Here is a 24,720-nt window from a genome sequence, read left to right on the forward strand (position 1 = left end):
ACCAGATTAAAGCATTTCAGCAAAGAAGGCAGTGCCTTAAGTGTCAGAAGAATTAAGGATTCAAAGGGAGTGCTGTTGATAAACCTTCCACCTGATCTTAATTCCAAAGTTTCATACTGCTGCCTTGCCAATTTTTATGTGTGTTGGCTCTGATTTTTTTTAAAAAAAAAACTATTGACATAAGTTGGTGCTCCATTAAATTGTCACATCAAACATCTTCACATTTCACCTCTGCTTGTGGGAACACAGCCCACCTGACCAACATTTGTGGGGTCATAAACCTGGATCACTACACATTTTCTTGAGGGTTCTATACATATTCCTAAGCAACCATTGCATCCAGTGTCAGATTTTTGGTAGTGAAGAGGAGGCTAGAAAGGAGATGAAGGACAGTAAAGGAAATGTAAAACTCAAGTTCCTAAAAGATCCATGAGATCCTTCCTTTAATCATTTAAAGTGTGATTGTTCAAAACTTGGTGATACAGAAATGAGCATATAGATTCTCTTAGGCCACAGAAAGAAAAAAAAATGTAGAATACTATAATCTGAATAGCACAGAACCTGATGGGCCATGGATAGATTTTGTGCTGAGAATCTGTTGACATTCCTGCAAGTTTTACTTGTAAAATGCCACCTGATTGATACTGGCAATCCTTGGGGATCTGCGAGGATTCTTTGTTTTGAAATTTCCCCACAAAACGAAGAGTCTGAAAAAATGGGAGAGATACAGCTGAAGTCTTTCAGGCACTGTTTGTGAGTGATGAGAGGAGAATTTCTGTTCTCCTAGTAATTTTCAAGCTATATTTCTGGGAAGCTTCTTCAAGTTTCTCTAGCCTTCCGTCATGAGATCTGTGATACCAGTTTAACTTTCCTGAAAACTTGTCCACCATTGTTGATTTTGCCTGTGCAACATGCACATTTGGGAGAATATTAAGGGTAACACACAACAGATTTGATTAGTGCCTCATAAGCATGTAACCTGGAATATTCCCTAGACCAACGGTAGTCAGAGAGCAGAATGGGGTCCACTGGTTCAGGTGACTTCCGCTAGACTTGTCACAGATGCCTGATTCTAGACTAGACTGCTATAAACAACAATAGTGAATTACAGTGTGAAAGGGCTGTGACCTGGGTTCAGCTCAGAATGTAGCAAAGCTAACTTTTTGATTATATTTATTGTTTTATGTACAACGCTGTGCAAATCTACAGTGCTAAATAAATAAATAAATAAATAACAGCTCCCAGAATTCTCCAGCTAGCATGGCTATGGGAATTTTGGGAACTGCAATCCCCCCCCCCCCCAAAAAAAAAACCCCTCCTATTCTGGTAGCTAAAAGCAAATACTTGGGCTCAAGCTATGTTGAGGATATGGGGTTCTGTTAAAAAGAGTCCACTGACATTTTCAGGGTTTCAAGGAGGCATCCTAGAAAGAATTCGTTGAAGATACACAATCCGAAAAATGCTGACATGACCATAGTTTAGAAATAATTACCTGCATTTAACTAATTAAATACTTGTTAGTTTCTTCTTTACTAAAAACAAATTAATTTAGTAGTTAACAGCACTCTATGAGAGCTTGAAGTGTTGTTTTCCTCCAGTCATTTTGGACCTCTGGTGACCTTAAGGCAACCCTATCTGGGCTTTCTTGGCAAGTTTCTTCAGAGGAGGTTTGCCAATTGCCATTGTGATCCTCTGAGGCTGGGAGTATGAATAGCTTGAATATAAGTGGCTAAATTTAACTAGTGTGATAATTTAATCCCTCCTTTCCCCACTGAGGTCAGGGGTGCCTTGAGAGGCACTCACTGTTCCTGTGTTATAAAGAATAAGAGTTTTTGCCTTATTCTTCGCTATGGATGATCTCAAAATGTGGAGAAATGTTGGAGAGCACTGAGATTTTGGGAAACTGGAAATGGCAGTGATTGAGTTTGGCACAATTGGCCTCTGCATGCAAAGCACATCCTTTAGCATTTTTCTTTGCAATCTTTGATTCTAAGTGAGTGAAAAGGTAGATGATGCAGATAGTCAAAACTACTAAAAAAATCTTCTGCATATGCTTAGAGGCATTCAGAATATATCAGATGAAAAAGTCTCCACCCCTGAATCATTAACTGATCTTGCTCAACCATACGTTGCTAACTTTGGTGTTTAAGTGGATCACTGTCTTCTGGCTGTTTACATTTTGCAATGTAGACAAAGAATCCACAGTGTTTGAAGAGTGACTAAACAACATAACATGTTGGTGGCGGAAAGAAAAGAGAAAAAGATCAGTGATAAAATTTAACTGTTCAGGTTATTAGAACCCATGTTTTGGGACAGCTTTTCCAACCTGGCTTTACAATACAATTCTCATGAACCTACTACCATCAATTAGACTTTAGATCTGCAGTCCTAACACTACTGGAAAGTGTGATGTTGAGGAAGTCAACGTTAAAAACTCTAAAAAGAACACTTTGGAGGCAATAACAGAATTAGCTGTTGGGAGCAGTAATGACAGATCCCATGATTTCTGAAAAAGCTAATCAGTTAACAGTAATACAAAGCACAAAAAATAAATACCATCCATCCCAGCATTAGCAAATTAATACCCCCATTTCTCACTGTTACTATTAAATAATTTTAAACCTAGTTTTGCCAGTGACTCCCCTGTGAACGTTTAAAAACACAAAATTTTCACTTTTATTATTTGTTACTTAGTTCAGCTAGTAAATTCAGAGGTGAAGTGCAGATTGTGGCAGGGGAGAAAAATTCAAGATGTTCAATCACTAATCCAGCAGAACTAAACTAATGGTAGTCAGAAATGGCCCCAGATGGATAAATCGGCTGTATATGGAGTGTATGAGCCTGGTGTGTGCATGTTGCCTTCCATCTGATTAACTTCAGGCAGGGGTGTGTATGTGAGCATGGGTGTGAGTGTGTATTGACATACTTTTTTGGAAGTTAAAACTTGGCATAAAATGAATTATGTGTGCCTTGTACAATTTGAACAAACTTTGATGTAATTTGTTCTGCCATTTTACAGATGTATAACTCTAGCTAGTTCCTGGGGAAGAAAGGTAGATTTGTAGGTCTTTGGTTCTCATTCTCGCTACTGAACAGTTTGTTCAACAGGTCTGGTCCAGCTTCTAAAATGTTTCCAGGAATCAACATCTTTCAGTTCAGAATTACAACTGATTGGATCTGGAATGTGCCCTCTGTCTGTCGGAAGGGCTCTATTAATGGAAAGCAAGCACCTCCTCCAGATGTTCATTTCCCCTTATTTCTCACTTCACCTGTAGCTCATCTATTGGTCTTTTTGGCCCTGTGGGTAACATTTTCAAGAGTTTTATAGAGGCTGCTGTGGGAAGGAGACAGCAAAGAAACCAGCCCAGTGGAATCTTCCTAAATCTGGATCCAAGCCAATATTCTAAAAAACTATGAAAGGAGGAAAAATCATTTACGGCAACACACTTTGATCTGTCTCATGTTCAGAAAACAACTATGTTTCCCCACATGTTTCTGTTTATTTTCCAAAATATGGGTCCCTTATTAGGAGAAAGGCAGGAAATAAATACCTGCCAAGTATACACTGGATCCGTTCTCAGAATCCTACAGTGCAACTGTATACTTGCTTACTCAGAAGTAATCACTGAGTTTAATATGACTGCAGCCTTAGTCAACCATTCCTTTAGGGTAGGAGGTTTGTTTGTTTTGATTAATATTTTACCCCCAGTTAATAAAATGCAAAATACTGTAGGTCATATTTTTTATTCCAAACTATGCTATCTAAATGCCCAAGTAAAATCTTCAGTGGACTAAATGGTAGACCATAATTAATCATCATACTAATTGTATTCATAATCTTTCCTTTAGCAGCCTTAGGGGCTAGAGTTGTCGTGTGCCTTCCAGTTGTTTTCCAATTTAAGAACCAGAACACACAGGAATTTCTTGGCAGAATTTGTTCAGAGAGGATTTGCCTTTGCAAAGAGAGAGTATATAAGTTGCCTGAGGTCACCCAGTGGGTTTCCATGGCCAGGCGGGGATTAAAACCCTGGTCTCCAGAGTTACAATCCAATGCTCAAACCACTGCACCACACTGGCTCAAGGGATGCTCTTTTTCTAAAGTAAAAGTTGAGCATCTTGGGAATTATATATCCACAACTACATTCTCTGGAGTTTCTCTGCTCATGGTTTCTCTCACTCATGTTACTATGATGCCACAACAGTGTGCTGCAGCTCTCTGCTGTTTGTCTACTGAGACCATTGTTTCAATCTGCATGAATTCCATCAGCAGAATTGTAATCCCCATTTCTTGCTTTCAGATTTGTGTGTCCTTTCCAAGGCTTCCTTGATTCATAACTCATGCGTTTATACCAGGGCTTATATACTATACATAGGTGAATAGCCTTCTTCATAACTAAACGAAACGTAAAACTTTTTGCTTTTCATCCCAGGCTTCCATAATTTACATATTCCCATTTTCAGTTTGCTTTTAAGGATCTAAACAGTTTTGTAATTTTTATAACTTGCACAGTTATATGTATCCAGTGAAATTTTGGTCTGGAACTGGTTTTCTTGGGGCAGAATTGTGGTGGAGGCCATGTACTGTATTACTGTCCTTACCTCTGTTGCTCCTTCTGTTGTTCCAAGTCAGCATAAACATGTGTATCTGACATGTCTTGGAGCCACTGTAGTGAATGTCATCTAGAATGCACATTACTAAAAAGTGGTATTTTAACAACAGAAGGCTCCTAATTGTTCTTAACATCATTCACACACATTATAGTATCTTCTACTACCATTTGAAGAAGCTGCTTGTCTGCCTGTCCCCAGAAAATTGCTCTCAAATGGTCCAGTTTCTCGTCTCTCCTGCATGGCTGGTTGTGCATGTCATTTTCTTGCAGTTGTCCCCCCCCTCCCCGCTTAATATATAGGCAATTATGGAAGTAGGAGTTCCATTTAGGCACTGAACAGATTACTATTCTGCATAGTGCTATAGTGACATCTAAGTTCATAAGACATTTGTTGTTGTGTGCCTTCAAGTCGTTTCCAGCCTATGATGACCCTAAGGCACAGGGTTTTCACAAGTAAGTTTCTTCAGAGGGTTTGTCATTGCCATCCTCTGACATTGAAAGTGTGACTTGTCCAGGGTCACCGAGTGGGTTTACATGGTTGAGCCAGAATTTTAACTTGGTCTCCACAGTCACAGTCTAATACTCAAACCACTCCACCAAGCTGACTCCTCCATACATTACCATTTATTAGAGTACCAACTAAAGTGCAACATTGAAAGTCGCGTGTTTCCATCCAAAGGAGTTTTCCATTCTATTTAACATGCATAACAATACATCCTTGTATGTCTCATGATCCATTTCTTGTTTGATTAGTTTTAATAATAATTATATAAATTTATACAATTTATATATTCCTAACTTTGTAGCTAGGCCAAAATTACTCAACCTGATAGCTTCAAGATATGTTGAATTACACCTCCCATTTGTAGACAGCATGGCCCTACTGCTTGTGGATGATGGGATTTATAGACAAATCCAGAGGGTACCAATAGAGCTTGAAAAATATGCTTTTTATCAGCAACTTCCAGAAGACCTGTTACTAACCACGATGTCTGTCTGTTCTGAGAAAGCAACTTTTTTAAAAAAAATGCTGGGTACCAGGTTGGATAAGACAAAGCACAACCTCTTTGATCTCTCTAAAACAATGGTTCATCATTTGTATTTCCATCTGATGTTGCTTTCACATTTGTGTGTGGAAAGAGAATAAATCACCCTACATTCCTTACTGTTGGTTATGTTGGCCATGGCTGCTGGAAATTGTAGTTAAACATCTAGAAGGTCACACAATTTCTGCCCCTGCCCTACAGTCACTTGCACCATGCTTTACAGACTTGTCAACAGGACTGGTTTGTGAAAATGAAAACTATTCCTTGGTTTCTAGGATCTATTGGAAATAGGAGAACCAGCATGATGTAGTGGTTTAAGTGTTGGACTAGGATACTGGGAGACCAGGGTTTGAGTCCCTACTCTGCAGTGGAAACCTACTCAGTGCCCTCAGGCAAATCACAACCCCCCTCTGAACAAATTCTGCCAAGAAAACCACAGCCTTAAGGTCGCCATAAGTTGGAAACGACTTGGAGGCACACAACAACATTGGAAGTATGAAAGGTATGCAACTGATGTGAAGAAGTTACAGTTCTGCAGGCTGGACCTAAAACTCATTTGTCACACTTGTCATTGCTATGTGTTTGATCCCATAATAAATGTCCCCACCCACTGCAATACATCCTAATATTATGCCACTTTGGTGTACCTTTTCCAGTCACTGGGCTGGTTCACACATGAATGTATATTTTCTTAATGATTTACACTTGGTGAATAGATGAATGCAAGACATGACCTCCATGGACAATCTGAATGGTCTCCCTGTGAACATTTAACCTGTAATGGCTCATTTGTACAGGCAAGTCACTTGCACTTGCATGTGTGAGTGAACCAGCCATGGTGTTGTCCTCTTTTTTCATCTTCTTTTGGGTTCTACAGGGCTTGCAAAGATTTTGTTCAGTCTTCTTTCATTCTCTCTCAATAGACTTTCAGTGGCACAAATATGACAAATATGCTTGTGGTGACTTTTTGCAAGTCTGAACCTTTTTGCAAAGGTTCTGGAGCAGTTATAGTTGATTCATGGAAACATGTTGCTAATTGTCATGATTAATGAAATTGATAATGCAGGGACAGGGTTTCCAGATCTCAAGATTTAACTTGAAGCTCTAGGATCTCAGCCACCTCAGAATAGCATGCTCTTTGGTTGAAGCGTTAGAAGGTTCAGATCCTGGTTTACTTATAAAGCTCATTATTTGCTGATTTGCTTATGAAGCCTTGAGCCAGTCACCCTCTTAGCCCAACCAACCCTGCAGTTGTGTTGTGAGTATACTCACATGGAGTACAGGACTATGCATGCTGCCTTGAGCACTTTGGAAGACAGGTGGGATATAAATTTAACAAAATAAATTAAAATGGCTACTTTGATACAACAGCTCCATAAAGCCCTCAGTATTTATCTTGCTCTTTACTTCAGGTCTCCGAACAGTTGCATGTTTTCAACAATCCTTCTATACTGCAACTAATGTCAGCCATTGTTGCCTTACACAGGGCTGCCACAAGACAGATGAGAGGAACATGGAGCTTTCAAACTCAAAGAGAGAAAAAGTTAGTAGCATCTGGCAGAAAATCCTCTGGTGTCTTGGGGAGGGTGGAGCTTACTTGATGGACATGAGATGAAACAAATGCCAAATGCTTTTGGAGACGAACAGGAAAATGTAATCTCATCCTTGGTTTTATCCCCTTACTCTGAGATATTCCTCTTTTTCCTTTGCTGGTTGGGAGATTCTGGAAGTTCTAATCTAAAAAATGAACTTTCCAAAGATCTGTTGTTGCCCCTTGGAGACTCAGAGTAGGTGTCTCAGATCCTGAAAGTTCTGGTTAGACTTGAGATTCGACAACTATGTCCTTGTATTAATAGTTTAAGGTTTCTAACCCTGCATAAGAAAGTGATCTGATAAAGGCCTTTAAATAATTTTAGTGTGAATGTTGGGCTGAAATTTGAACTCGGTAGAGTTGGTAGAACTGGCTCCTCGTTCATGCCTTTAACAACTAGGCTACATGTGGCTTTTACATTTAACTTTCATAGCTGCCTCTACCTCCACAAAACCAGAGCATGGAAAAGTTACTTTTTGGATGACAAGTCCCAGAACCCCCCCCCCCCCTCCAGGCAGCATGGTCATTGTCTATGCTGGCTGGCAATTGTGGGTGTGGTTTTCCAAAGAAATAACTTTTCCAGGCTCTGGGCTGAACTAATTTGACCAACTCCTGGTTTTTCTACTTGCAGACCAAGACCTTAGACGTTGGCTAAAAGTTGGCTGATCTCAACATGCTTGCCAATTGGTGTGATGCTAGTTCGTGATCTTCAGTGGGAGAAGGACCAAGCTTTGTAAGTATGTGACATGACATGCTGTGTTGCTACTGCTATGAAGGAAGACCTACTAGTTTGAGGTTAACCATGTTGATTGCTGACTTCATTCAAGAAAATAAAATCTGGTTTTTATGTACATGCCCACTCTTTCTGATTTATGGCCACCATAGCTGCTTCTGATGTCCCATTCAAAGCAGTGGTCCACAGGCCAACACCAGTTCATGAGCCATTAGCTGCTGGTCTGCATAGTTTATAGAAAAGAAGAAAGCAGTCATAGTTAGTGGCACAGATACTGGTCTCTGGCATATTAGAGACAAAAGATTGCCAGTCCCCATGCCAGAGAGCATGGAGAAGCACTACTTTAGGTAAATCCTGACCCAAAAGAATATACACCCTCCTTCCCCAATTACACAGTCCAGATAACAGTTTCCATCTGAAGAGAGCAGAATTATTGGCAGAAGTGGAGACAGTGATTGTCAAATAGCTTCAGGGATGTGAAAATCCATCATTATCAATTATGTTACATTTTTCTATCCCACTTGAATTCTTGGCCCACTCTTGGTTTATATCGGTTGTGGGCCTTTGTTTTTTCTTCTTGCAATAGAATCCATCTCATTTGCTTCCCCCGCACAACATGTATCAGTGGCAGTTGACAGATTCCTCGTCAGTGGAGTAATGAATCTGCTCTGGGTTCTACTCCAGACTTACTATCAAAGGTGCTAAATTAGTATCCAAGATGCAAAGCCAAAATAGGTTCAATATTATGGATAATGTATTTAAAATTTGGAATAATACCTAAAGCAGTTTCACTGACATGGAAGCCATCAGCTGCCACTGTTGTGCATTTAACATATACAATGCCTTAAAGAACCATTCACCCCCCTTTGACTTTCTACGTTTTGTTTTCTTACAATGTACACAAGATACCCATCACATTGAGGGTGGAAATTATTTTTACTGTGACACAGAGAATGTTGTTATAGGCCTTCAAGTCACTTCTGATTTATGGGGACCCTATCATGGGGTATCACAGGGTTTTCTGGGGATGCGAGTGTGTGACTCACCCAAGGCCATTCCATGGGTTTCCATGCCTGAGCAGGAGTTCGAACCCTGATCTCCAGAGTCATAGTCCAATGCTCAAACCATTATACTACACTGACACAGATATTGAGGAAACAAAAATAAACTGGCATTTGTTGGTTGCATGAGTATTCACACAGACACATCAATACCTGGTGGAAATACCCCTACCAACAATTACAGCTGCATGTCTTCTTGGGTAAGTGCCTGTCAGCTATGTGCATCTGGTCCTGCATTTTTTGCCCATTTATAGTGGAATTACTTCAGCTCTGTCAGGTTATAAAGGGAGCATTGGTGAGCTGCTATTTTTAAGTCTTGCTGGAAAATCTCAATCCCACTGCAGTCTGTACTTTTGACTGTGCCATTGTAAGACATTCAAGTTCATGTTTTACAACCACTCCAGTGTAACTTTGACAGCGAGTTTCAGGCCACTGTTCTGCTGAAAATTGAACTTCTGTGCCAGTTCCAGGTCCTTTGCAGTCTGAAGCAGAGTTTCTCTAGAATTGCCCTGGCTTTGGCTCAATCGATCTTGCCCTCATTTCTGACCAGTTTCCCAACCCTACTGAGGAAACACATTCCCACAACATGATGCTTCCACCACCATGTTTCACTGCAGGGATGTTCTCAGGGCGATGAATATTGTTGCCTTTGTAACACACAAAGCATTTTGCATCCAGCCAAAAATATTTAGTTTTAGTCTCACCAGTCCAAACAATCTTTTCCCCATAGTTTGCTGTGTCTCCCCATTCACATGTGCAAATTCCAAATGGATTTGTTTCAGTGATGGCTTTTTTCTCACCACTCTTCCATAAACCCCAGTTTTTTGGAACGTCCATAAGATAGTTGTACTATCTTATGGAATTTCTTATGGTACTAATTTCTCCTATCTCAGGTGCAGATCTCTTGAGTTCCTTCACAGTTAGTGCTGGCTTCTTGTTTGCTTCACTGACTAATGCCCTCCTTACCTAGTCACTGAGGTTTGATGGATGGCCTTCTTTTGATAGGGTTTCAATTGAACCCTGTCTTTTCATTTTGTAATAAGTGATGTAATTGTGCTCTGGGAGGTGTTCATAATTTGATAATTTTAAAACAGAACCCTAGGGTTGCCAGTGAGGCATAGTGGCTTGAGTGTTGTACTACAACTCTTCAGACCAAGGTTCAGTTCCCTGCTTGGCCATGAAACTCACTGGGTGATCTTGGGCAAGTCATATGTTCTCAGCCTCAAGTGATAGCAATGGCAAACCTCCTCTGAACAAATCTTGCCAAGAAAACCCCATGATAGGTTCACCTTAGGGTCGCCATAAGTCAGAAACAAGTTGAAGGCACACAAAACAACAACAACAACAAGAGTTGTTAGAGTAAAAACTGGAGATGACCCATGTACCTTTAATAGTTATGTAGAAGAGGGGATCTCAGCTGGTGTTGCTTGTCATGCAGCAAACTATCAAGCAGCACATGCTGAAATTCCTTCTTCTACACCAGGGTATCTAAATATGAAATTCATTTATGTTTTGTATACACTCTTATACACATAGTCTGAAACTAATTTTATACATATTTTAAATTATTTTGTGTGTGAAACATTGTACACAAATTATTTTGTGTACATTGAACCATCATAAAGTAAAGGAATCACAATCTCAGCTACCAGTGTGAATAATGTTAGATTGTGGACTATTTTTGATTTAGAATTCTGGATCAGGGATAATCAAGCTATATAATATTAAGCAAACTGGAAGGTAGTAGGAAAATAGGAAGATCACATTACAGGAAGCCATAACCCGAGTTTTCCAGAACTGAGCAGGGCTGTTGGTGGCCAGGGCTCTTGGAGGTGTCTCATTAAGTTGAAGCCAATTTGATGGCAAATAACAGTGACAACAAAGTGACAGTTTGTTTTTGTTTAAATAACTTTTGTGTCACAAAACAAATATTTGTATATTCACAATGCTGAGTATCTTTGGTACATCACATGGTAAAAATGCCAATTAAATCAATTTTGGTTCAGGGTTATAAAACAACAAAGTATAGCAGAGTCAAAGGGTGCACGCGTAGATATTCCTACAACAAATTGTATATCTTTTTATTTCCAGTTTTGTTTTTGTTTTTTTGTGGTCTAAGGCACATTTGTGAGCATTTTTTCAAGTGAATGCATTTTTAGCCATTCCCAGTTTAAAACAATCTATATTTGTTTTGTAAGCATTTTATTTCTCCAAATGAGGATGCCACCACTTACACAGAGTAGCACAGAAACTTTGACATGAGATATGTTTCTTTGTATAGCTAAGGTAGCATAGTGACATAGGGTGTATCTTCCACACTACCCAGTTATAGTGCTTTGATCCCACTTTAACTTTCCTGACTCTGTTTTATGTAATCCCAGCAGTTGTAGATTGGTAGGGGATAACAGAGGTCCAGACAGGGTTCAGGAAATGAAGAGGCCTCCTAAAGAGGTTCAAGAATGGTACCTCCTCTTGGTCAATCAACCATCACCAATTCAACACTACTTCCATCTTGTCTGGGTTGAGCTTCAGTTGAGCTTCTGGCCTCTGGTCAAGCACTAATCTAGCACTTCTACTGCCTCATATGAATCTGATGTAAAAGAGGTAGCTATCATCAACACATTGGTGATACTTCAGTGACAAAACTCCTAGTGAGATGTTGAGAAACACTTGGGATGACAAATCAATTGTTCCTGAGCACAGTCTCCCAAAATTCAAATAGAACAGAAAAAGTATACACCTAATTCCCAATCCAGAAAGCCTATCCAATAATACTATTGTATCAATAGCTGAATGGTCCAGGAAAATAAGCATGCCTTTTTCAAGGTGACTATGTTGGAAAGTTTTTTCTTGTTAGTTATTAAATTAAAATAATAATAATAATAATAATATTTCCCACTTTTTCTTGCGGATCGAGGCGGGATTACAGCTTAAAAATTATAAAACACAATAAAAAGTTACTTTAACTTCTAAACCCTCCCACCATTAAAATTAATAAAAATTCAGCAATTAAAATAATTACATCAGTAACTTGATCTACAATAATCAAAATGGAGTAAAAATATCCAGACAGACGGGTAAAGATTTCTGTAATAGCCCCACTAGATCCATGCACAGTTCATAGTAACTCCTCAGTTTCAAACAAAGTTAACACTTACCCCTGAACAATCTCCAAAATCTTGGCTCCAAAAACTCTATTAAAACCTCACCCATTCTCCTCTTTCTAACAGGACTCAGAAGTGTCACTAGGAGGGTGCAGGTGATGTGGACTGTACTAGCTAAGGTGGGTGACACCACTGCTTCCGAAACATCTGCCTTTTGGTAGAAACAGGCTGTGGCATTTGCCTGCGTTCATTTAAAATGCTGAAGAGATGGTGTGAGTGGGGCAAGGCTCAGTGGGAGGGAAAAACAGAGGCCCCAGGTTTTTTTTAAAATAAAACGTTCTTTAAAAGCATCACATCTTAACAAGTTTTAACTTTAATCGCCTGAATTTTATAACCTGAGAGCAGCCCTAGATGGCTCTGTCTTGTGACTTTCTCACTAAACTTGTCTGTGATGATGGTGGAACTGAGAGAAATCCTTAAAAGCTTTATATACAGCATTGAATAAATATTGGGTTGCGAGCCAGCATAGTATAGTGGCTTGACTATTGCACTACGAGTCTGGAGTCCAGGGTTTGATTCTCCGCTTGGCTATGAAACCCATTGGGTGACCTTGGGCAAATCACATGCTCTCAGCCTCAGGGGAAAGCAATGGCAAACCTCCTCTGAACATGACTTGCCAAGAAAACCCCATGATAGGGTCACCATAAGTTGGAAACAGCTTGAAGGTACAGAACAACAACAACAAGTGATATGGAGGTAGTACAGGAACAGTGATGCCCCACTTCTAGCAATTACATTCCCCAAGGTATTACACATTTCTCATGGCAGACTCCATTTCCAGAGAGACTTTTGTAACATGAATTGTATCAACACAGGCCACCTACAATCAAATTAACAAACTTCTGAAATTTCTTGCTCTTGCAGTTAGAAGAAACATGACAGTTTAAAAAAACATGAGGGTGGAAGAAACAAGTAAAATCTCTGCAATTTAGCTTGTTCTGGCATAGTCGTTGTGGCATAGAGTTATGGACTATGAGTCTGGAGAGGAAGGTTTGATTCCCAGCTCGGCCATAGAAACCCACTGGGTAACCTTGGCCAAGTCACACTCTCTCAGCCTCAGGGGAAGACAATGGCAAACCACCTCTAAACAAATCTTGTCAAGAAAACCCCATGATAGGTTTTCCTTAGGATGACCATAAATCAGAAATGACTTGAAGGCACACAACAACAATAAATATTTGATAGTATTTTTTTTTTGAAAAAGTGTCTTTCTCCAAAGAAATTTAAATAGGATACTATATAAAATATAGTATACTAGAATATAAAATATTCTATAAAATATAGAAATATAGACTATAAATACTATAAATAAATAGTATTTATACAGCATGGGAAGTGATGTTCTCTCAAACCACTTTCTTCAGTACCCACAAATGATTTCTTTTCTTGTTTAGCATAGTCTTAATGCCACCAGATGGCATCCTAACCAAAGTTGAGAAGTGAGGCTGTTAATATTTTTTTTCACCCCATGGCTGTCTCCTGGCTTTAAAGTGTGTGTGTGTGAGAGAGTGAGAGAGATTGAGAGAAGCTGCAGTTCTCAAATCCTCTAAAAGCAGTCTGATAAAGTAAGGCTGTATCTGACTCTGTGCAAGTGTACCATAGTGGTTTGAGTGTTGGGTTAAGACTCAGGAAGGCCAGGGTTCAAATATCAGCCAGGAAATCCCACACTGGATGACCCTGGGACAATCTCATTCTCAGAGGAAGCAATGACAAATCCCATCTGAACAAATCTTGCTGAGAAAACCTCATGATGGGTTTGCTTTAGAGTCACCATATTTCAGGAACAACTTGAAGGCATATAACAATAACAAATGTCTACATCAGGCTTATCAGCCTTTCTTAGCCTTTTTATAATGGTGGAACCCATGAAACCATTTTCAGGTCTCAGGGAACCCTTGTATAAAAATAACTATTGCAGAACCCCTAGCTATCTCTTGTGGATCTCTGGGGTTCCAGGGAACCCTGATTGAGAAACCCTGATCTATTCTGTTCTGTGAACAGAAAACTTGTGAGTCTAGTTTTAGGAGCCACTGCAGGTTCCTCTGCTCACTTGGGGAATGTAAATGCTCAATAAAATCTGCTCACTCTTGATTCTGAACCTCCAAACAGAACTAGTGGTTCTATGTTTCTTTTTCAGGAGAAGCCTTAACAACTAGCATCAATTTAGATTTGTTTTGGGTCCCAATTTTGGGAGAAAAGTGGGATAAAAAATAAATCAACCAACAGATCTAAATTCAAACTCATTCAAAAAATAAATCAGGAATCAAACTCTGCTAGTGACAATGTCCTTTTATCAGTTCAGTATGAGCAAGGAGGTTGCATCCACAGGCAGCATTGCTATGGGCAACCCAATGCAACTCATTAATCCTATACTGTACATGTGATTTATAGGTTTAAGTGATACATAACTTGGTAACTGGGCATTTACTAGTTAATTGAGCAGAACTACCTATAGCTAAAGTATAAGAATAAGAAGATGGTGATGGTGGCTTTGAGTAGTTGCAGTTTCTCAAGCAAGCAATGCAGTGTCAGGTTGTCCTAAAAAGATTAGATAAGAGTGTTTCTGTCCTAGAATGCATGGAAAACTATTCCTTTGTTAGAATGGGGTGGTCTTTTCTTCCTTTGCCCGTGAAAGTGTCACCACTTTTAAGAACTAGGCAGAGAAGGATATTGAAAGATTAGGAAAAAACAGGTGACCCATCTGGTCCTGACAGGGTGCATTTTGGCTGTAGTCCAGTCAAGAACCCAATCTGTTGGGGTGGCATCTGGATCACTATGTGGACCTGGTAAACTACAGCTTAGATGATTCATAGAATCATAGAGGTGGAAGAGACCTCAAGGGCCATCAAGTCCAACACTTTGCCATGCAGGCAGACACACTCAAAGCACTCTCATCAGATGAAGGACAGCTTTCGGATGTGAGGCAAATTTACTTTGCCTTTAGGTTTTAATGCTGCATCCATTTTAACATCTTTATGTAACCAACAAACCATCATTTTGGTGTACCTGTGACTTTCTTTCATTTTGGCAGAACCTTGAGCCATAGTTTTTCTGGGAATTGAATACAGTGCGCCCGCGTTATATGCAGGCGTGACATACGTGGCTTTCAGCATATGCTAAAAGCCACGCCGGAAAAGCCTCTTGCGTGCCCTGTGGGAGTGTGCACAGTGATTCCCAACCTGTGGGTTGGGACCCCTTTGGGGGTCGAATGACGCTTTCATGGGAGTTGCCTAAGACCATTGGAAAACACCTATTTAATTACAGTTATGAAGTAGCAATGAAAATAATTTCATGGGTTTGGGTCACCACAACATGAGAAACTGTATTAAAGGATCACAGCATTAGGAGATGTGATGGACTCCAACTTCTGTGAGTTTCAGTCAGCATGGTAAATAGCCAGGGGTTATGGAAGTTATAGTGCAACAATATTCGGCATTTCATAGGCCACTCACCCCTCTCTTAGACTAACATTGTCAGTGGCTCAACTCAGGCCACCTCCATCTTCTGAGACTAATGGCTGGTGACTGACTGTTTAAAAAAAAAACACAACTTAAATCCCACATAAGTTTCAGCTACAACACATCCATCGAATCAATGGGATTTATGTAAGTGTTGATTTATCATTTAGTAATAAAGAGCCTTCTCTGCTGTGGCACTCCAGTTACAGACTACCCTTCCCTTAGTGGCCTGACTGATGGCAATGCTGATGTCATTCCAGTGACAAGTCAAAACATGGCTCTTTGTAAAACCCTTTGGGCCTAATTGCTTTTATCCTATTTGCATATGTGTTATGGCTTATATTATTTAATTAGCTTTAATGTGTATAAAATTGTTTTCAGTGTTAAATTGTTCTCATTGTTTTGAACTGCTCTAAACTGTACTTATTGTACACTGCTCTCAGACCCCTGGATATAGAGGGGGAGATAGAGTCATTCATTCATTCATTCATTCATTCATTCATTCATTCATTCATTCAATGGGCTTAGACTAGTTGGGTAAGAAATACCCACTACATGACACTGCTTTTTTTTTTTTTTTTTGGTGTTCTTGTTCCATATGCAGTTGTTAATATTTGTTGTTAAAATGGTTATTTATTGGGGGTGATTTTTTTGTTGTTGTTTTAAATCAGACTAAATTTTTTAAAACTTCAGAGGGTTTTGAAGTACTTCTGTGAGGTTGTGTAGCCTACGTTTAGGGATTCCAAAGGCTGCATGCAGCCCATGTACCCCACTCTATCCATCCCGCACTGTGCTAGAGGATGATTGTAAGAATTATCAAGCCAACATGAGAAGCTATTTATTTATTCATTATCTAAGTATTTCTAACTTGCTTTATATCAAGCATATCTCCCACCTGCCCCAATTTGGCTGGGATAGTCTTGATTACTCCTCTGCCATTCCACTTTTTCAGGTGCTTCTAAAATGTCCTGGTTTTTAGTTCCTCCACCCCATTTTCCCCTTCATCCTCAGCTTAGTTCAGTTGGAGCAAACTGAGTTCAAGGTACAAATGTACTTTGTATTCCATTAACAGGAGGGAGAGGAAGGAGCAGAATACTCTTTCTTATAGACTCAGGCAAGTGCAACCTACTGCAGCCCTCCATCTCATCGTTTGTGTGTTCTTCCTCTTTAATAATAAGTTTTGCCATTTTGATTACACTCTAATGTTGCTTGGCTACATGGATCCCAGTTTTCATGTGCTGCATTTACTTTTGTGCAGTGAAACATAGGCCTTCAGAATTGTCCAGGTGGGTTTGCTCTCCATGAAAGCAGCAATCTTTCTTTTTAGACACAAGGGGGCAGCACATGCCAGGCAACCTTCCCAGCATTTCAATAGGGAAGACAGTTCTGGCATCTCTCTTTTGGGTCATCATGGCCTGTTAACCCCATCTGAGTTCTGTTTTGGTTTCATTTCATTTTACCACTTGCTGAAGGGAGATCTTCATGGCCAAAGGAGTCAATTATACTGAGGCACAGGAAGTTACTGAGGGCTACCTCAGCAAAAGATGCAGTTCCTTCCTGAATGGATGGAATATCTTCTGGGTTTCTCTAATTTGTGTAGCCTACCCAGGAGGAAGAAAAATCCTTTCCTTATTTCCTCATTTCAGATGAATGAGTAAAGGTAGGGGGACTAACCATCACACATTCTGTTCTCCAAGGCCATTCCATGATATTTTTACTACTTCATGCAAATGACAGGATGGCATCTCACTCCCATGTATGGAAACGGGCAGCTGGCAGACTTGCTTTGGCAACAGGACACAATACCAGAGGGCATCAGGCTAGCAAAGGGGCTGCACAGCAGGCTATGCGGCACACACAGCTCTGTTCACATGCCCTGTCCCCTGTTGCCTCAGTTTGCATCATCATCATCATCATCATAATCATCATCATTTATGTATATTCCACCTTTTCACCAAGTCTGGGACTCAAGGTGGCCGGCACATTAAAAAGATTACAATTTTAAAATTTTTACATTTTAAATTTAAAAATCAAACTAAGAACCATATTAAAAGACACACACTCTAAAATATAGAATATAGTTTAAAACAATACAGCAATTTCAGCATTTTTCCAATTCTAAAAGCCTGTCTCAATTAAAAAAATGTTTTGGCCTGCCGATGGAAGGAAAGCAAGGAGTGAGCCAAAGTCTGGGGGCAGCCACTGAGAAGGCCTCCTCTTGTGTTCCCACCAGGCATCCCTGTGAAGGCGGTGGGACTGAGAGAAGGGCCACTCCTTTGGAATTCAGGGTCTGGGCAGGCTTATATTGGGAGATATGGTCTGTTGGATAGCCAGGTTCTAAGCTGTATAGGGCTTTATAAGTAGGCTGACCATATTACCTTGAGACAAAAATGGGACATTGGGATGCAGAAACAGGACGGGGTTATGTAATATTCTGTATTCATGAAAAAGTAAGATGATAAAAGTATTGAGCTAACAAATTATTCTTCAGTGACAGAACTCATACAAAAATGTAGGTTGAAGTGGAAGGGGACAGTATTTCACCATGATCATACCATGAATATTTCTCAGAGAAACTAATCTTACGCAGCAAATTTCAATCTTTTAACACTTTATCATAAAACTTTTCACACCCCACAATACAATTTTGTGGGGGGTGGGGGTGGATTTTGTTTGACAATCATAATTACAAACAAGGATTATCCAAACATTTTTTACAACATCAGGACATTTTTCTTGAAAATGGGACAAAACTGACATTTATATTAAAATGACAGAATAGTCTGGAAATAGGAAGAAAACCTGGTACTGTCCGATTTAAAATGCTACGTATGGTCAGGCTAGTTATAGGCCATAGCAAGCACTTTTAATTGTGAAACAAACTGGCAGCCAGTGGAGCTGTTTCAATAGAGCCATTGTATGATCCCTTTATTTAGTCCCAGTTAACACTCTAGGTGCAGCTCTTAGTACCAACTGAAGTTTTCATACATTCAAAGTCAGCCCCATGTAGAACACAGTACAGTAATCCAAATGGGAGATAACCAAAGCTCACAAAAGATGACACTAGGATTTCATAGTACTGTTAAGTCATGCTTTGGAGGAAGAAAGAGAGAGGTTTCCATCTACATTAGAGGTGGTCCCAATAGTCTTAGAAAACAGCCCAGGGGTCCCAACATTTTTTATACCTCACATCCCTAGGAAATGTTTAATTAATGTTCATATACCCCACAAAACGAATATCATATTTGAAGATGAAGAAGTCAGTTTCTAATTTTTAAACCTCAAATGAGTTTGTTTATTGCTGAAAGCTATTATAAGCCATCACAGTTCAATATAATCAAGGTAAAATACAAACAAATAAAATACAGTAACAGTAATAAATTTAAAATAGAATACAAGTAACAAGCGAGTGATAAAAAAATTATACAGATGCAAAAATGTGAAACCATCTTTAATATAAAGTAAATTAAAAGCCCCTGGATTGGGTACCATGTATCTTCAAACCTCAGACTGAACAACCTACAATACTATGGGTGAACAAACTGAACTTTAAAAAAAAGCTTTTAACTCAGTGCATAAAATGCCAATCTAAACTGAACAATTAGATTCTAATTTATTCAGAAAAAAACTATAAAGTACTGTAAATTATAAAATTGTCTCCTTTTGATTCAATAAATAATGAGACTGCTATCTATGCAACACAACCACTTACTACCACTTCTCAAGGCACATTGGGAGCTGTCTGAGTGATGGCCAGTCATTCAAGGACACAAGCCACTCTTTGTCACACCCCTTGAAATTCCATCTTGCACCCCCTGGGTGTGCAGGCACCCCAGCTTGGAAACCCCTGACATAGCCAACGATGAGAGATACAAGGAGTTGCAGTACAACATCATCATGAGGAACAGTAATGGAAAATGGATAGAATCAGGTCTGAATGTATGAGACGTGACAGAGACAGGGTCCGGCCAACTCATTTTGCTGCCTGAAGCAGAACAAAAAATTACCCCCCCACAACCTTTCAAATCAAGGTGCATTATATTCAAAGCCATATTTTAGCATATGAGGCAGATAATCCCCAAAGTGTCACTTCCCATCCCTGACAGTAAAAATACAATAATACTGTACTTTAATAGCTAACAATTTCTTGCTTTCTCATTGCACCAAAAATCTGCTGCCTAAGGCAGCTGCCTCACTTCACCTAATGTTGTATGTGTATATACAAAATTGTTAGTCTCTTTTACTAAGCAGGTCTGTTTCTGTGTAGTCACTGGACCATCAGGAAATACTACATTGCCTCCAATTCATGTTTCATCTTTGGACTACATTCACAGGACTTTCTGCCTCTTAGAAACTTAGACGGCACCTTTCTATAAAATGGAAACCTAGGTGTTCCACTTTCCAGAGAGGTGGTAAGGTGAGAAGGAGGAGTGGGCTTACCAATTTTTTGTATCCCCAGAAATGGGGTTCTGACTGTTTTGTATGCATTTGCATGCATTTGTGAAATAGATGCACCATTCATCCAGAAAGCTCAAAATGGGTAGCTAGCAGTATAAAGAGCAATTTAAAAAACCCTCACATTTCAAAGTTTTATAAGTTAAATAAATCAGCATTATTTTACTATGTCTCTCTCCATACATTGCTTGATCTTTGCAGCCACAACATTGTGAGTTCGATCCCAGGGCTCCAAGGGTGACTCAGTCTTCCATCCTTTCGTAAATTGGTAAAACAAGTACCCAGCTTGTTGGGGGCAACTGGCTTACAGATTGTAAACCACTTAGTGAGTGCTGAGTTCACTATTAAGCAGTATATAAATGTAAATGCTATTGCTATTTGATGCCTTACTCTCCAACATTTCAAAGATGCAAACCAGGACAGTGAGATTAAGCAACAGTAGAGTGCTGCCATAAGCCATTAATGAGGAGGAATGCACAAGCTAACGGAGGCTGCAGCAATTCGTTTTTACCTGAGTCTACAGGGAAAGACAAGATTCTGTAGATTTAATTGAGTCTTAACTACTTTTGCACTTTGAACTCAGTTTGCAACAACTGAAGAAAGCTGAGGACAAAGAGGAAAAGGGAGAAGAGGAAAGAGAAACCAAGACATTTTGGAAGCAGCTGAAAATATGGGATGACAGAGAATTAATTGGCCGTCTCCCTGCCAAATTGGGTAAACTGGATGACATGCGTTATTTACTTTGCATCCCCAAAAGATCTCCCACTGTAGCTAAATTAGTGGTCTTGTGCTGCTTCAACTGGATTCATCTCACATCTGTTGTCAAAATATTTAGTTGTATAATGTTAGTTTTTGAACGCTATGCAAGCTAATGTGCAGAGAAGTTTGCTTTTGTAGACCTGATGGAAGTTTTACTTCAAGAAGGACTACACTTATCCATCCTTGTGCTATAGGGACAACAGGAAGGCCGGCCTAAGTCAAAAAGTCAGAGTTTCACCTTGCTTTGTTATTAAGTCTGGGGAATCTTGGTAGGTTATCCTTTAAAATTATTACTAAGAAATCTAATGCTGTGGCTAGAATTTTCCTGTCTTGGGCTCAGCACTATCCATACCCATACCTACATGCCTATATACCTCTCTGCCCCTTACTTTGTGTAGGATTCACAAGAGAGGCAATACATTGCTAAGTACTGTGCAGTCATCATGCAACTCCCATCTGCTCTACACAACATAATTCATCAGGGGCTGGCCTGAAGACTGAGTGCCCTCCCTCCATAACTGTTATCTTTCGGCCGTTGAGGGAGAGAGCAGGCCGGCCCAACGTCATCAGGGGCTGGCCTGAAGACTGAGTGCCCTCCCTCCATAACTGTCATCTTTCGGCCATTGAGGGAGAGAACAGGCTGGCCCAGCGTCATCAGGGGCTGGCCTGAAGACAGAGTGCTCTCCCTCCATAACTGTCATCTTTCGGCCGTTGAGGGAGAGAGCAGGCCGGCCCAGTGTCATCAGGGGCTGGCCTGAAGACAGAGTGCCCTCCCTCCATAACTGTCATCTTTTGGCCGTTGAGGGAGAGAGCAGGCTGGCCCAGCGTCATCAGGGGCTAGCCTGAAGATACAGTGTATCTTAATTGTAGATTTTTCTTGTACTGTTATATAATTTTCTTGTACACCGCTATGATCTATTTGGAATAGCGGTTTATAAATAAAACATATTATTATTATTATTATTAATTCAAAAACATCTGGAGGCCTATAGCTGCCTACCTCTGCTGTACTAAATGGTACAAGAGTACCATAATCTAAAAGTCCTAGCTACACTATCAACCAAGAGTATACAGACTAGCCATATTGGCTGGGAATGGTGGGAAATGTAGTAAAAAAAAATGGGAGGGCACCAAGCTGCTTGTCTCTTCCATAGACCTGTGCCATAGAGTCATTCCCCATTAATCCATCAGAAGTTTATATAGTCTGTGACTGAGGTGAAGGATCCATAGTGAAGAATTCTCTGCATTCTTACAACATTAAACATTTGTTCCAGATTCCAGAGGTGAGGAGGAAATTAAAGCTGTTGAAAGGAATACAAAAATCATACAAGCTTCTAATAAAGATAAATTCAGTAGATGCCTCCAAATAGAGTGGTTTAAATCTAAATTCAGTTGTACTTTGAACAGGCCCATTGGAATTGATGGGATTGTCAGGATTAATTTAAATTCACTGATATCTAGCCACCTTCATAAGACACATATTGGTAAGGATTAATTTATGTCCAGTGATATCTCGCCACCTTCACCATGAAGAAAAACCTCATGTATTTGGGCCTTCTTGAGGGAGATGTTTACCTGGGCAAACCTATACATGTTGATCCAGAAATAAATCTCACCAAGTTCAATGGAACTTCCTTCTAGGTAACAGTAAACAGCAGAGTTGGGAAACGTGGCTCTCCAGATGTTCCTGGACTTCAGCTCCCATCAGTCCTAGCCAATGGTGAGGAAAGCTGGGAATTGCAGACCAACAACAACTGGAGGTCTATATGTTGCCTTATTCTGGTATATAAGTTTACAGCCTAAGGTGACATAATCAGAAGAGGGGATAGAAATTTTATACAGCAAGCAATGCTGAGCAGAACATGATTTTATTCACCTTCTCATATCCAAATTACTGTCTGTAAGTTCCAGATGAAAACAAGAAAGTACTTCTTCACTCAATGCATAATAAACGTTTTGCTCTCAAAAGATGGTGGCATTTGTCCTTCTATACAAAAGGCATTCCTCTATATGACAGTGTCCTTTGTTAGAAGGGTTGTCCTGTCCAAGTTTAGTTTCAGGATCAAGAAATCTAAGTGGGGATATGATGCTGCCAGTCAAATTAGTACCGGTATATGTTGGTGTGTATGTGTATTTATTAGCATGCACAAATTTTCTGCATACTAGCCTCTTGTTTTGTACTTATTTGGGGAATGTATTTATTATGTGTTGAGTGAAGAAGGCATGCATTTTTGCTCTTTTGACAATGTGGGAATAGCTACCCTGGATGACAGCAACTAGTTTTGTTTTGTTGTTCAAGGACTAAGGCAGAGTCCTATAGAAAAGGGATCAATTAGTCTTGCTGATCCTGCAAGCAAAAGCAGACCGCTGTCCTTTACCAGACAACTGGAGGCAAACAAGGGATGGCAGTCTCTACCAGACCCTGTTGGTGGACTTCCCAGCAGTGTTTAACTTGGCCATTATTACTGGAAAGGGAACAGTGAACTAGGTCAATGCTGAATGATCCAGCAAGGGTCAAATATAATGGTGAGTTACTGCCTTGGAGGGCTTGATAGCTACAAATGACAGTTGGGACTGAACCAAGTAGAACAATACAAAGGTGGCAACCCACAACTTTAATGCTTCCACCCCATACTTATTCATAATTCTTATTTGAGGCATCTCCCCACCCATGTATTTCATACCCTCCCACATTTCAGAGATGAAAACCAAGACTTGTGTGGCCAATCACGATCAGAGTGTGGTCAAGATGGCAAAAATTATGAATGAGGAAGAACACACAAGTAGTTTGCTTTTGCCTGAGCCTACTGGGAGGGGCAAGACTGTCCTCTCCTCTCATGTCCCTCCCCCCCAAGTTAATTGAATGCAAACTATTTTTGCATTTTTAAACTCAGTTTGTATCAATTGAAGTAATCTGAGGATGAGGGGAAACAGTGGAAAAAGGAGAGTAAAACTGGGACATTTTTAAGAGCAGTTGAAAGATTAATCAGGACAGTCTCTGCCAAACTGGGAAAGACTGAAGGATATGATATTTCTGGTCTCATGCCAATATTCATATGATGGCTGGTTGAAAGGAGAGGGGGCTTGAATAGAAGCATAGTTTCCAAGTCAAGGGAAGTAATAGTCCCACTATGTTCTGTGCTGGTCAGGCCTCATCTGGAGTACTGCATTCAGCCTTCCTTGGGGCTGTCAGAGGGAGGAGGGGGGCAGGGCTGTTCTTTGGTGCCCCAGGGGGTAGGACCAAGTCTAATGGTTTGAGATGCAGGAGAGTACCCTGAACATTAGAAGGAATCTCGCGATAGTAAGAGCACTTGGGCAATGGAACCAGTTGCCTAGAGAGGTGATGTGATCGCCTTCTCTGGGCATCTTCAAAAAGAGGCTGGACAACTGCCTGCTGGAGATGTTTTGGCTGGAGATCCTGCACTAAGCAGGAAGTTAGACCCATGATAGCCCATGCTATCCATTCCAAATCTATGATAACATGATTCTATTCTATGACTTGATTTCCCCCATTCCTGGCAGTAAACGTACAATAACTACCAATGAAATAACTAATAAATCATTGCCCTGTCATGACATTAAATCTGCTGCCCAAGGGAGTGTCATTCCTTTGCCTAGGTGGAACCCATTGACTATGCCGATAAGATCTGAAGATCAACAGAGATTTCACCTCAACTTTAGGAGGAACTTCCTGACAGTAATGGCTGTTCGACAGCGGAACACACTTCCTCGGAGAGTGGTGAAGTCTTCTTCTTTGGAGGTCTTTAAACAGATGCTGGATGGCTATTTGTCCGGGATGCTTTGATTGGGAGTTCCTGCATGGCAGGGGTTTGGACCGGATGG

The 24,720-nt window shown here is 40.1% G+C and overlaps 1 protein-coding gene across 4 annotated transcripts in view; it reads left to right on the top strand.

Moving 5' to 3' along the window:
* CDK12 (cyclin dependent kinase 12) overlaps positions 1 to 24,720 on the top strand; it is a 97,598-nt gene that overhangs the window by 41,437 nt on the left and 31,441 nt on the right. For 3 of the 4 annotated variants that reach the window (XR_006104476.1, XR_006104477.1, XM_042472597.1), the window contains one exon: positions 7,879 to 7,980. Coding sequence is in view for 2 of the 4 variants with exons in the window: in XM_042472597.1 (XP_042328531.1) it covers positions 7,879 to 7,902 (24 nt within the window). In the remaining 2 variants the exon portion in view is untranslated. Of the gene's footprint in view, positions 1 to 7,142; positions 7,200 to 7,878; positions 7,981 to 24,720 lie in introns of those variants that run through there. The other variant, XM_042472596.1, reaches the window with a different exon arrangement.

Source organism: Sceloporus undulatus, chromosome 6 (assembly GCF_019175285.1).
Source record: "Sceloporus undulatus isolate JIND9_A2432 ecotype Alabama chromosome 6, SceUnd_v1.1, whole genome shotgun sequence".
Lineage (NCBI taxonomy): Eukaryota > Metazoa > Chordata > Lepidosauria > Squamata > Phrynosomatidae > Sceloporus > Sceloporus undulatus.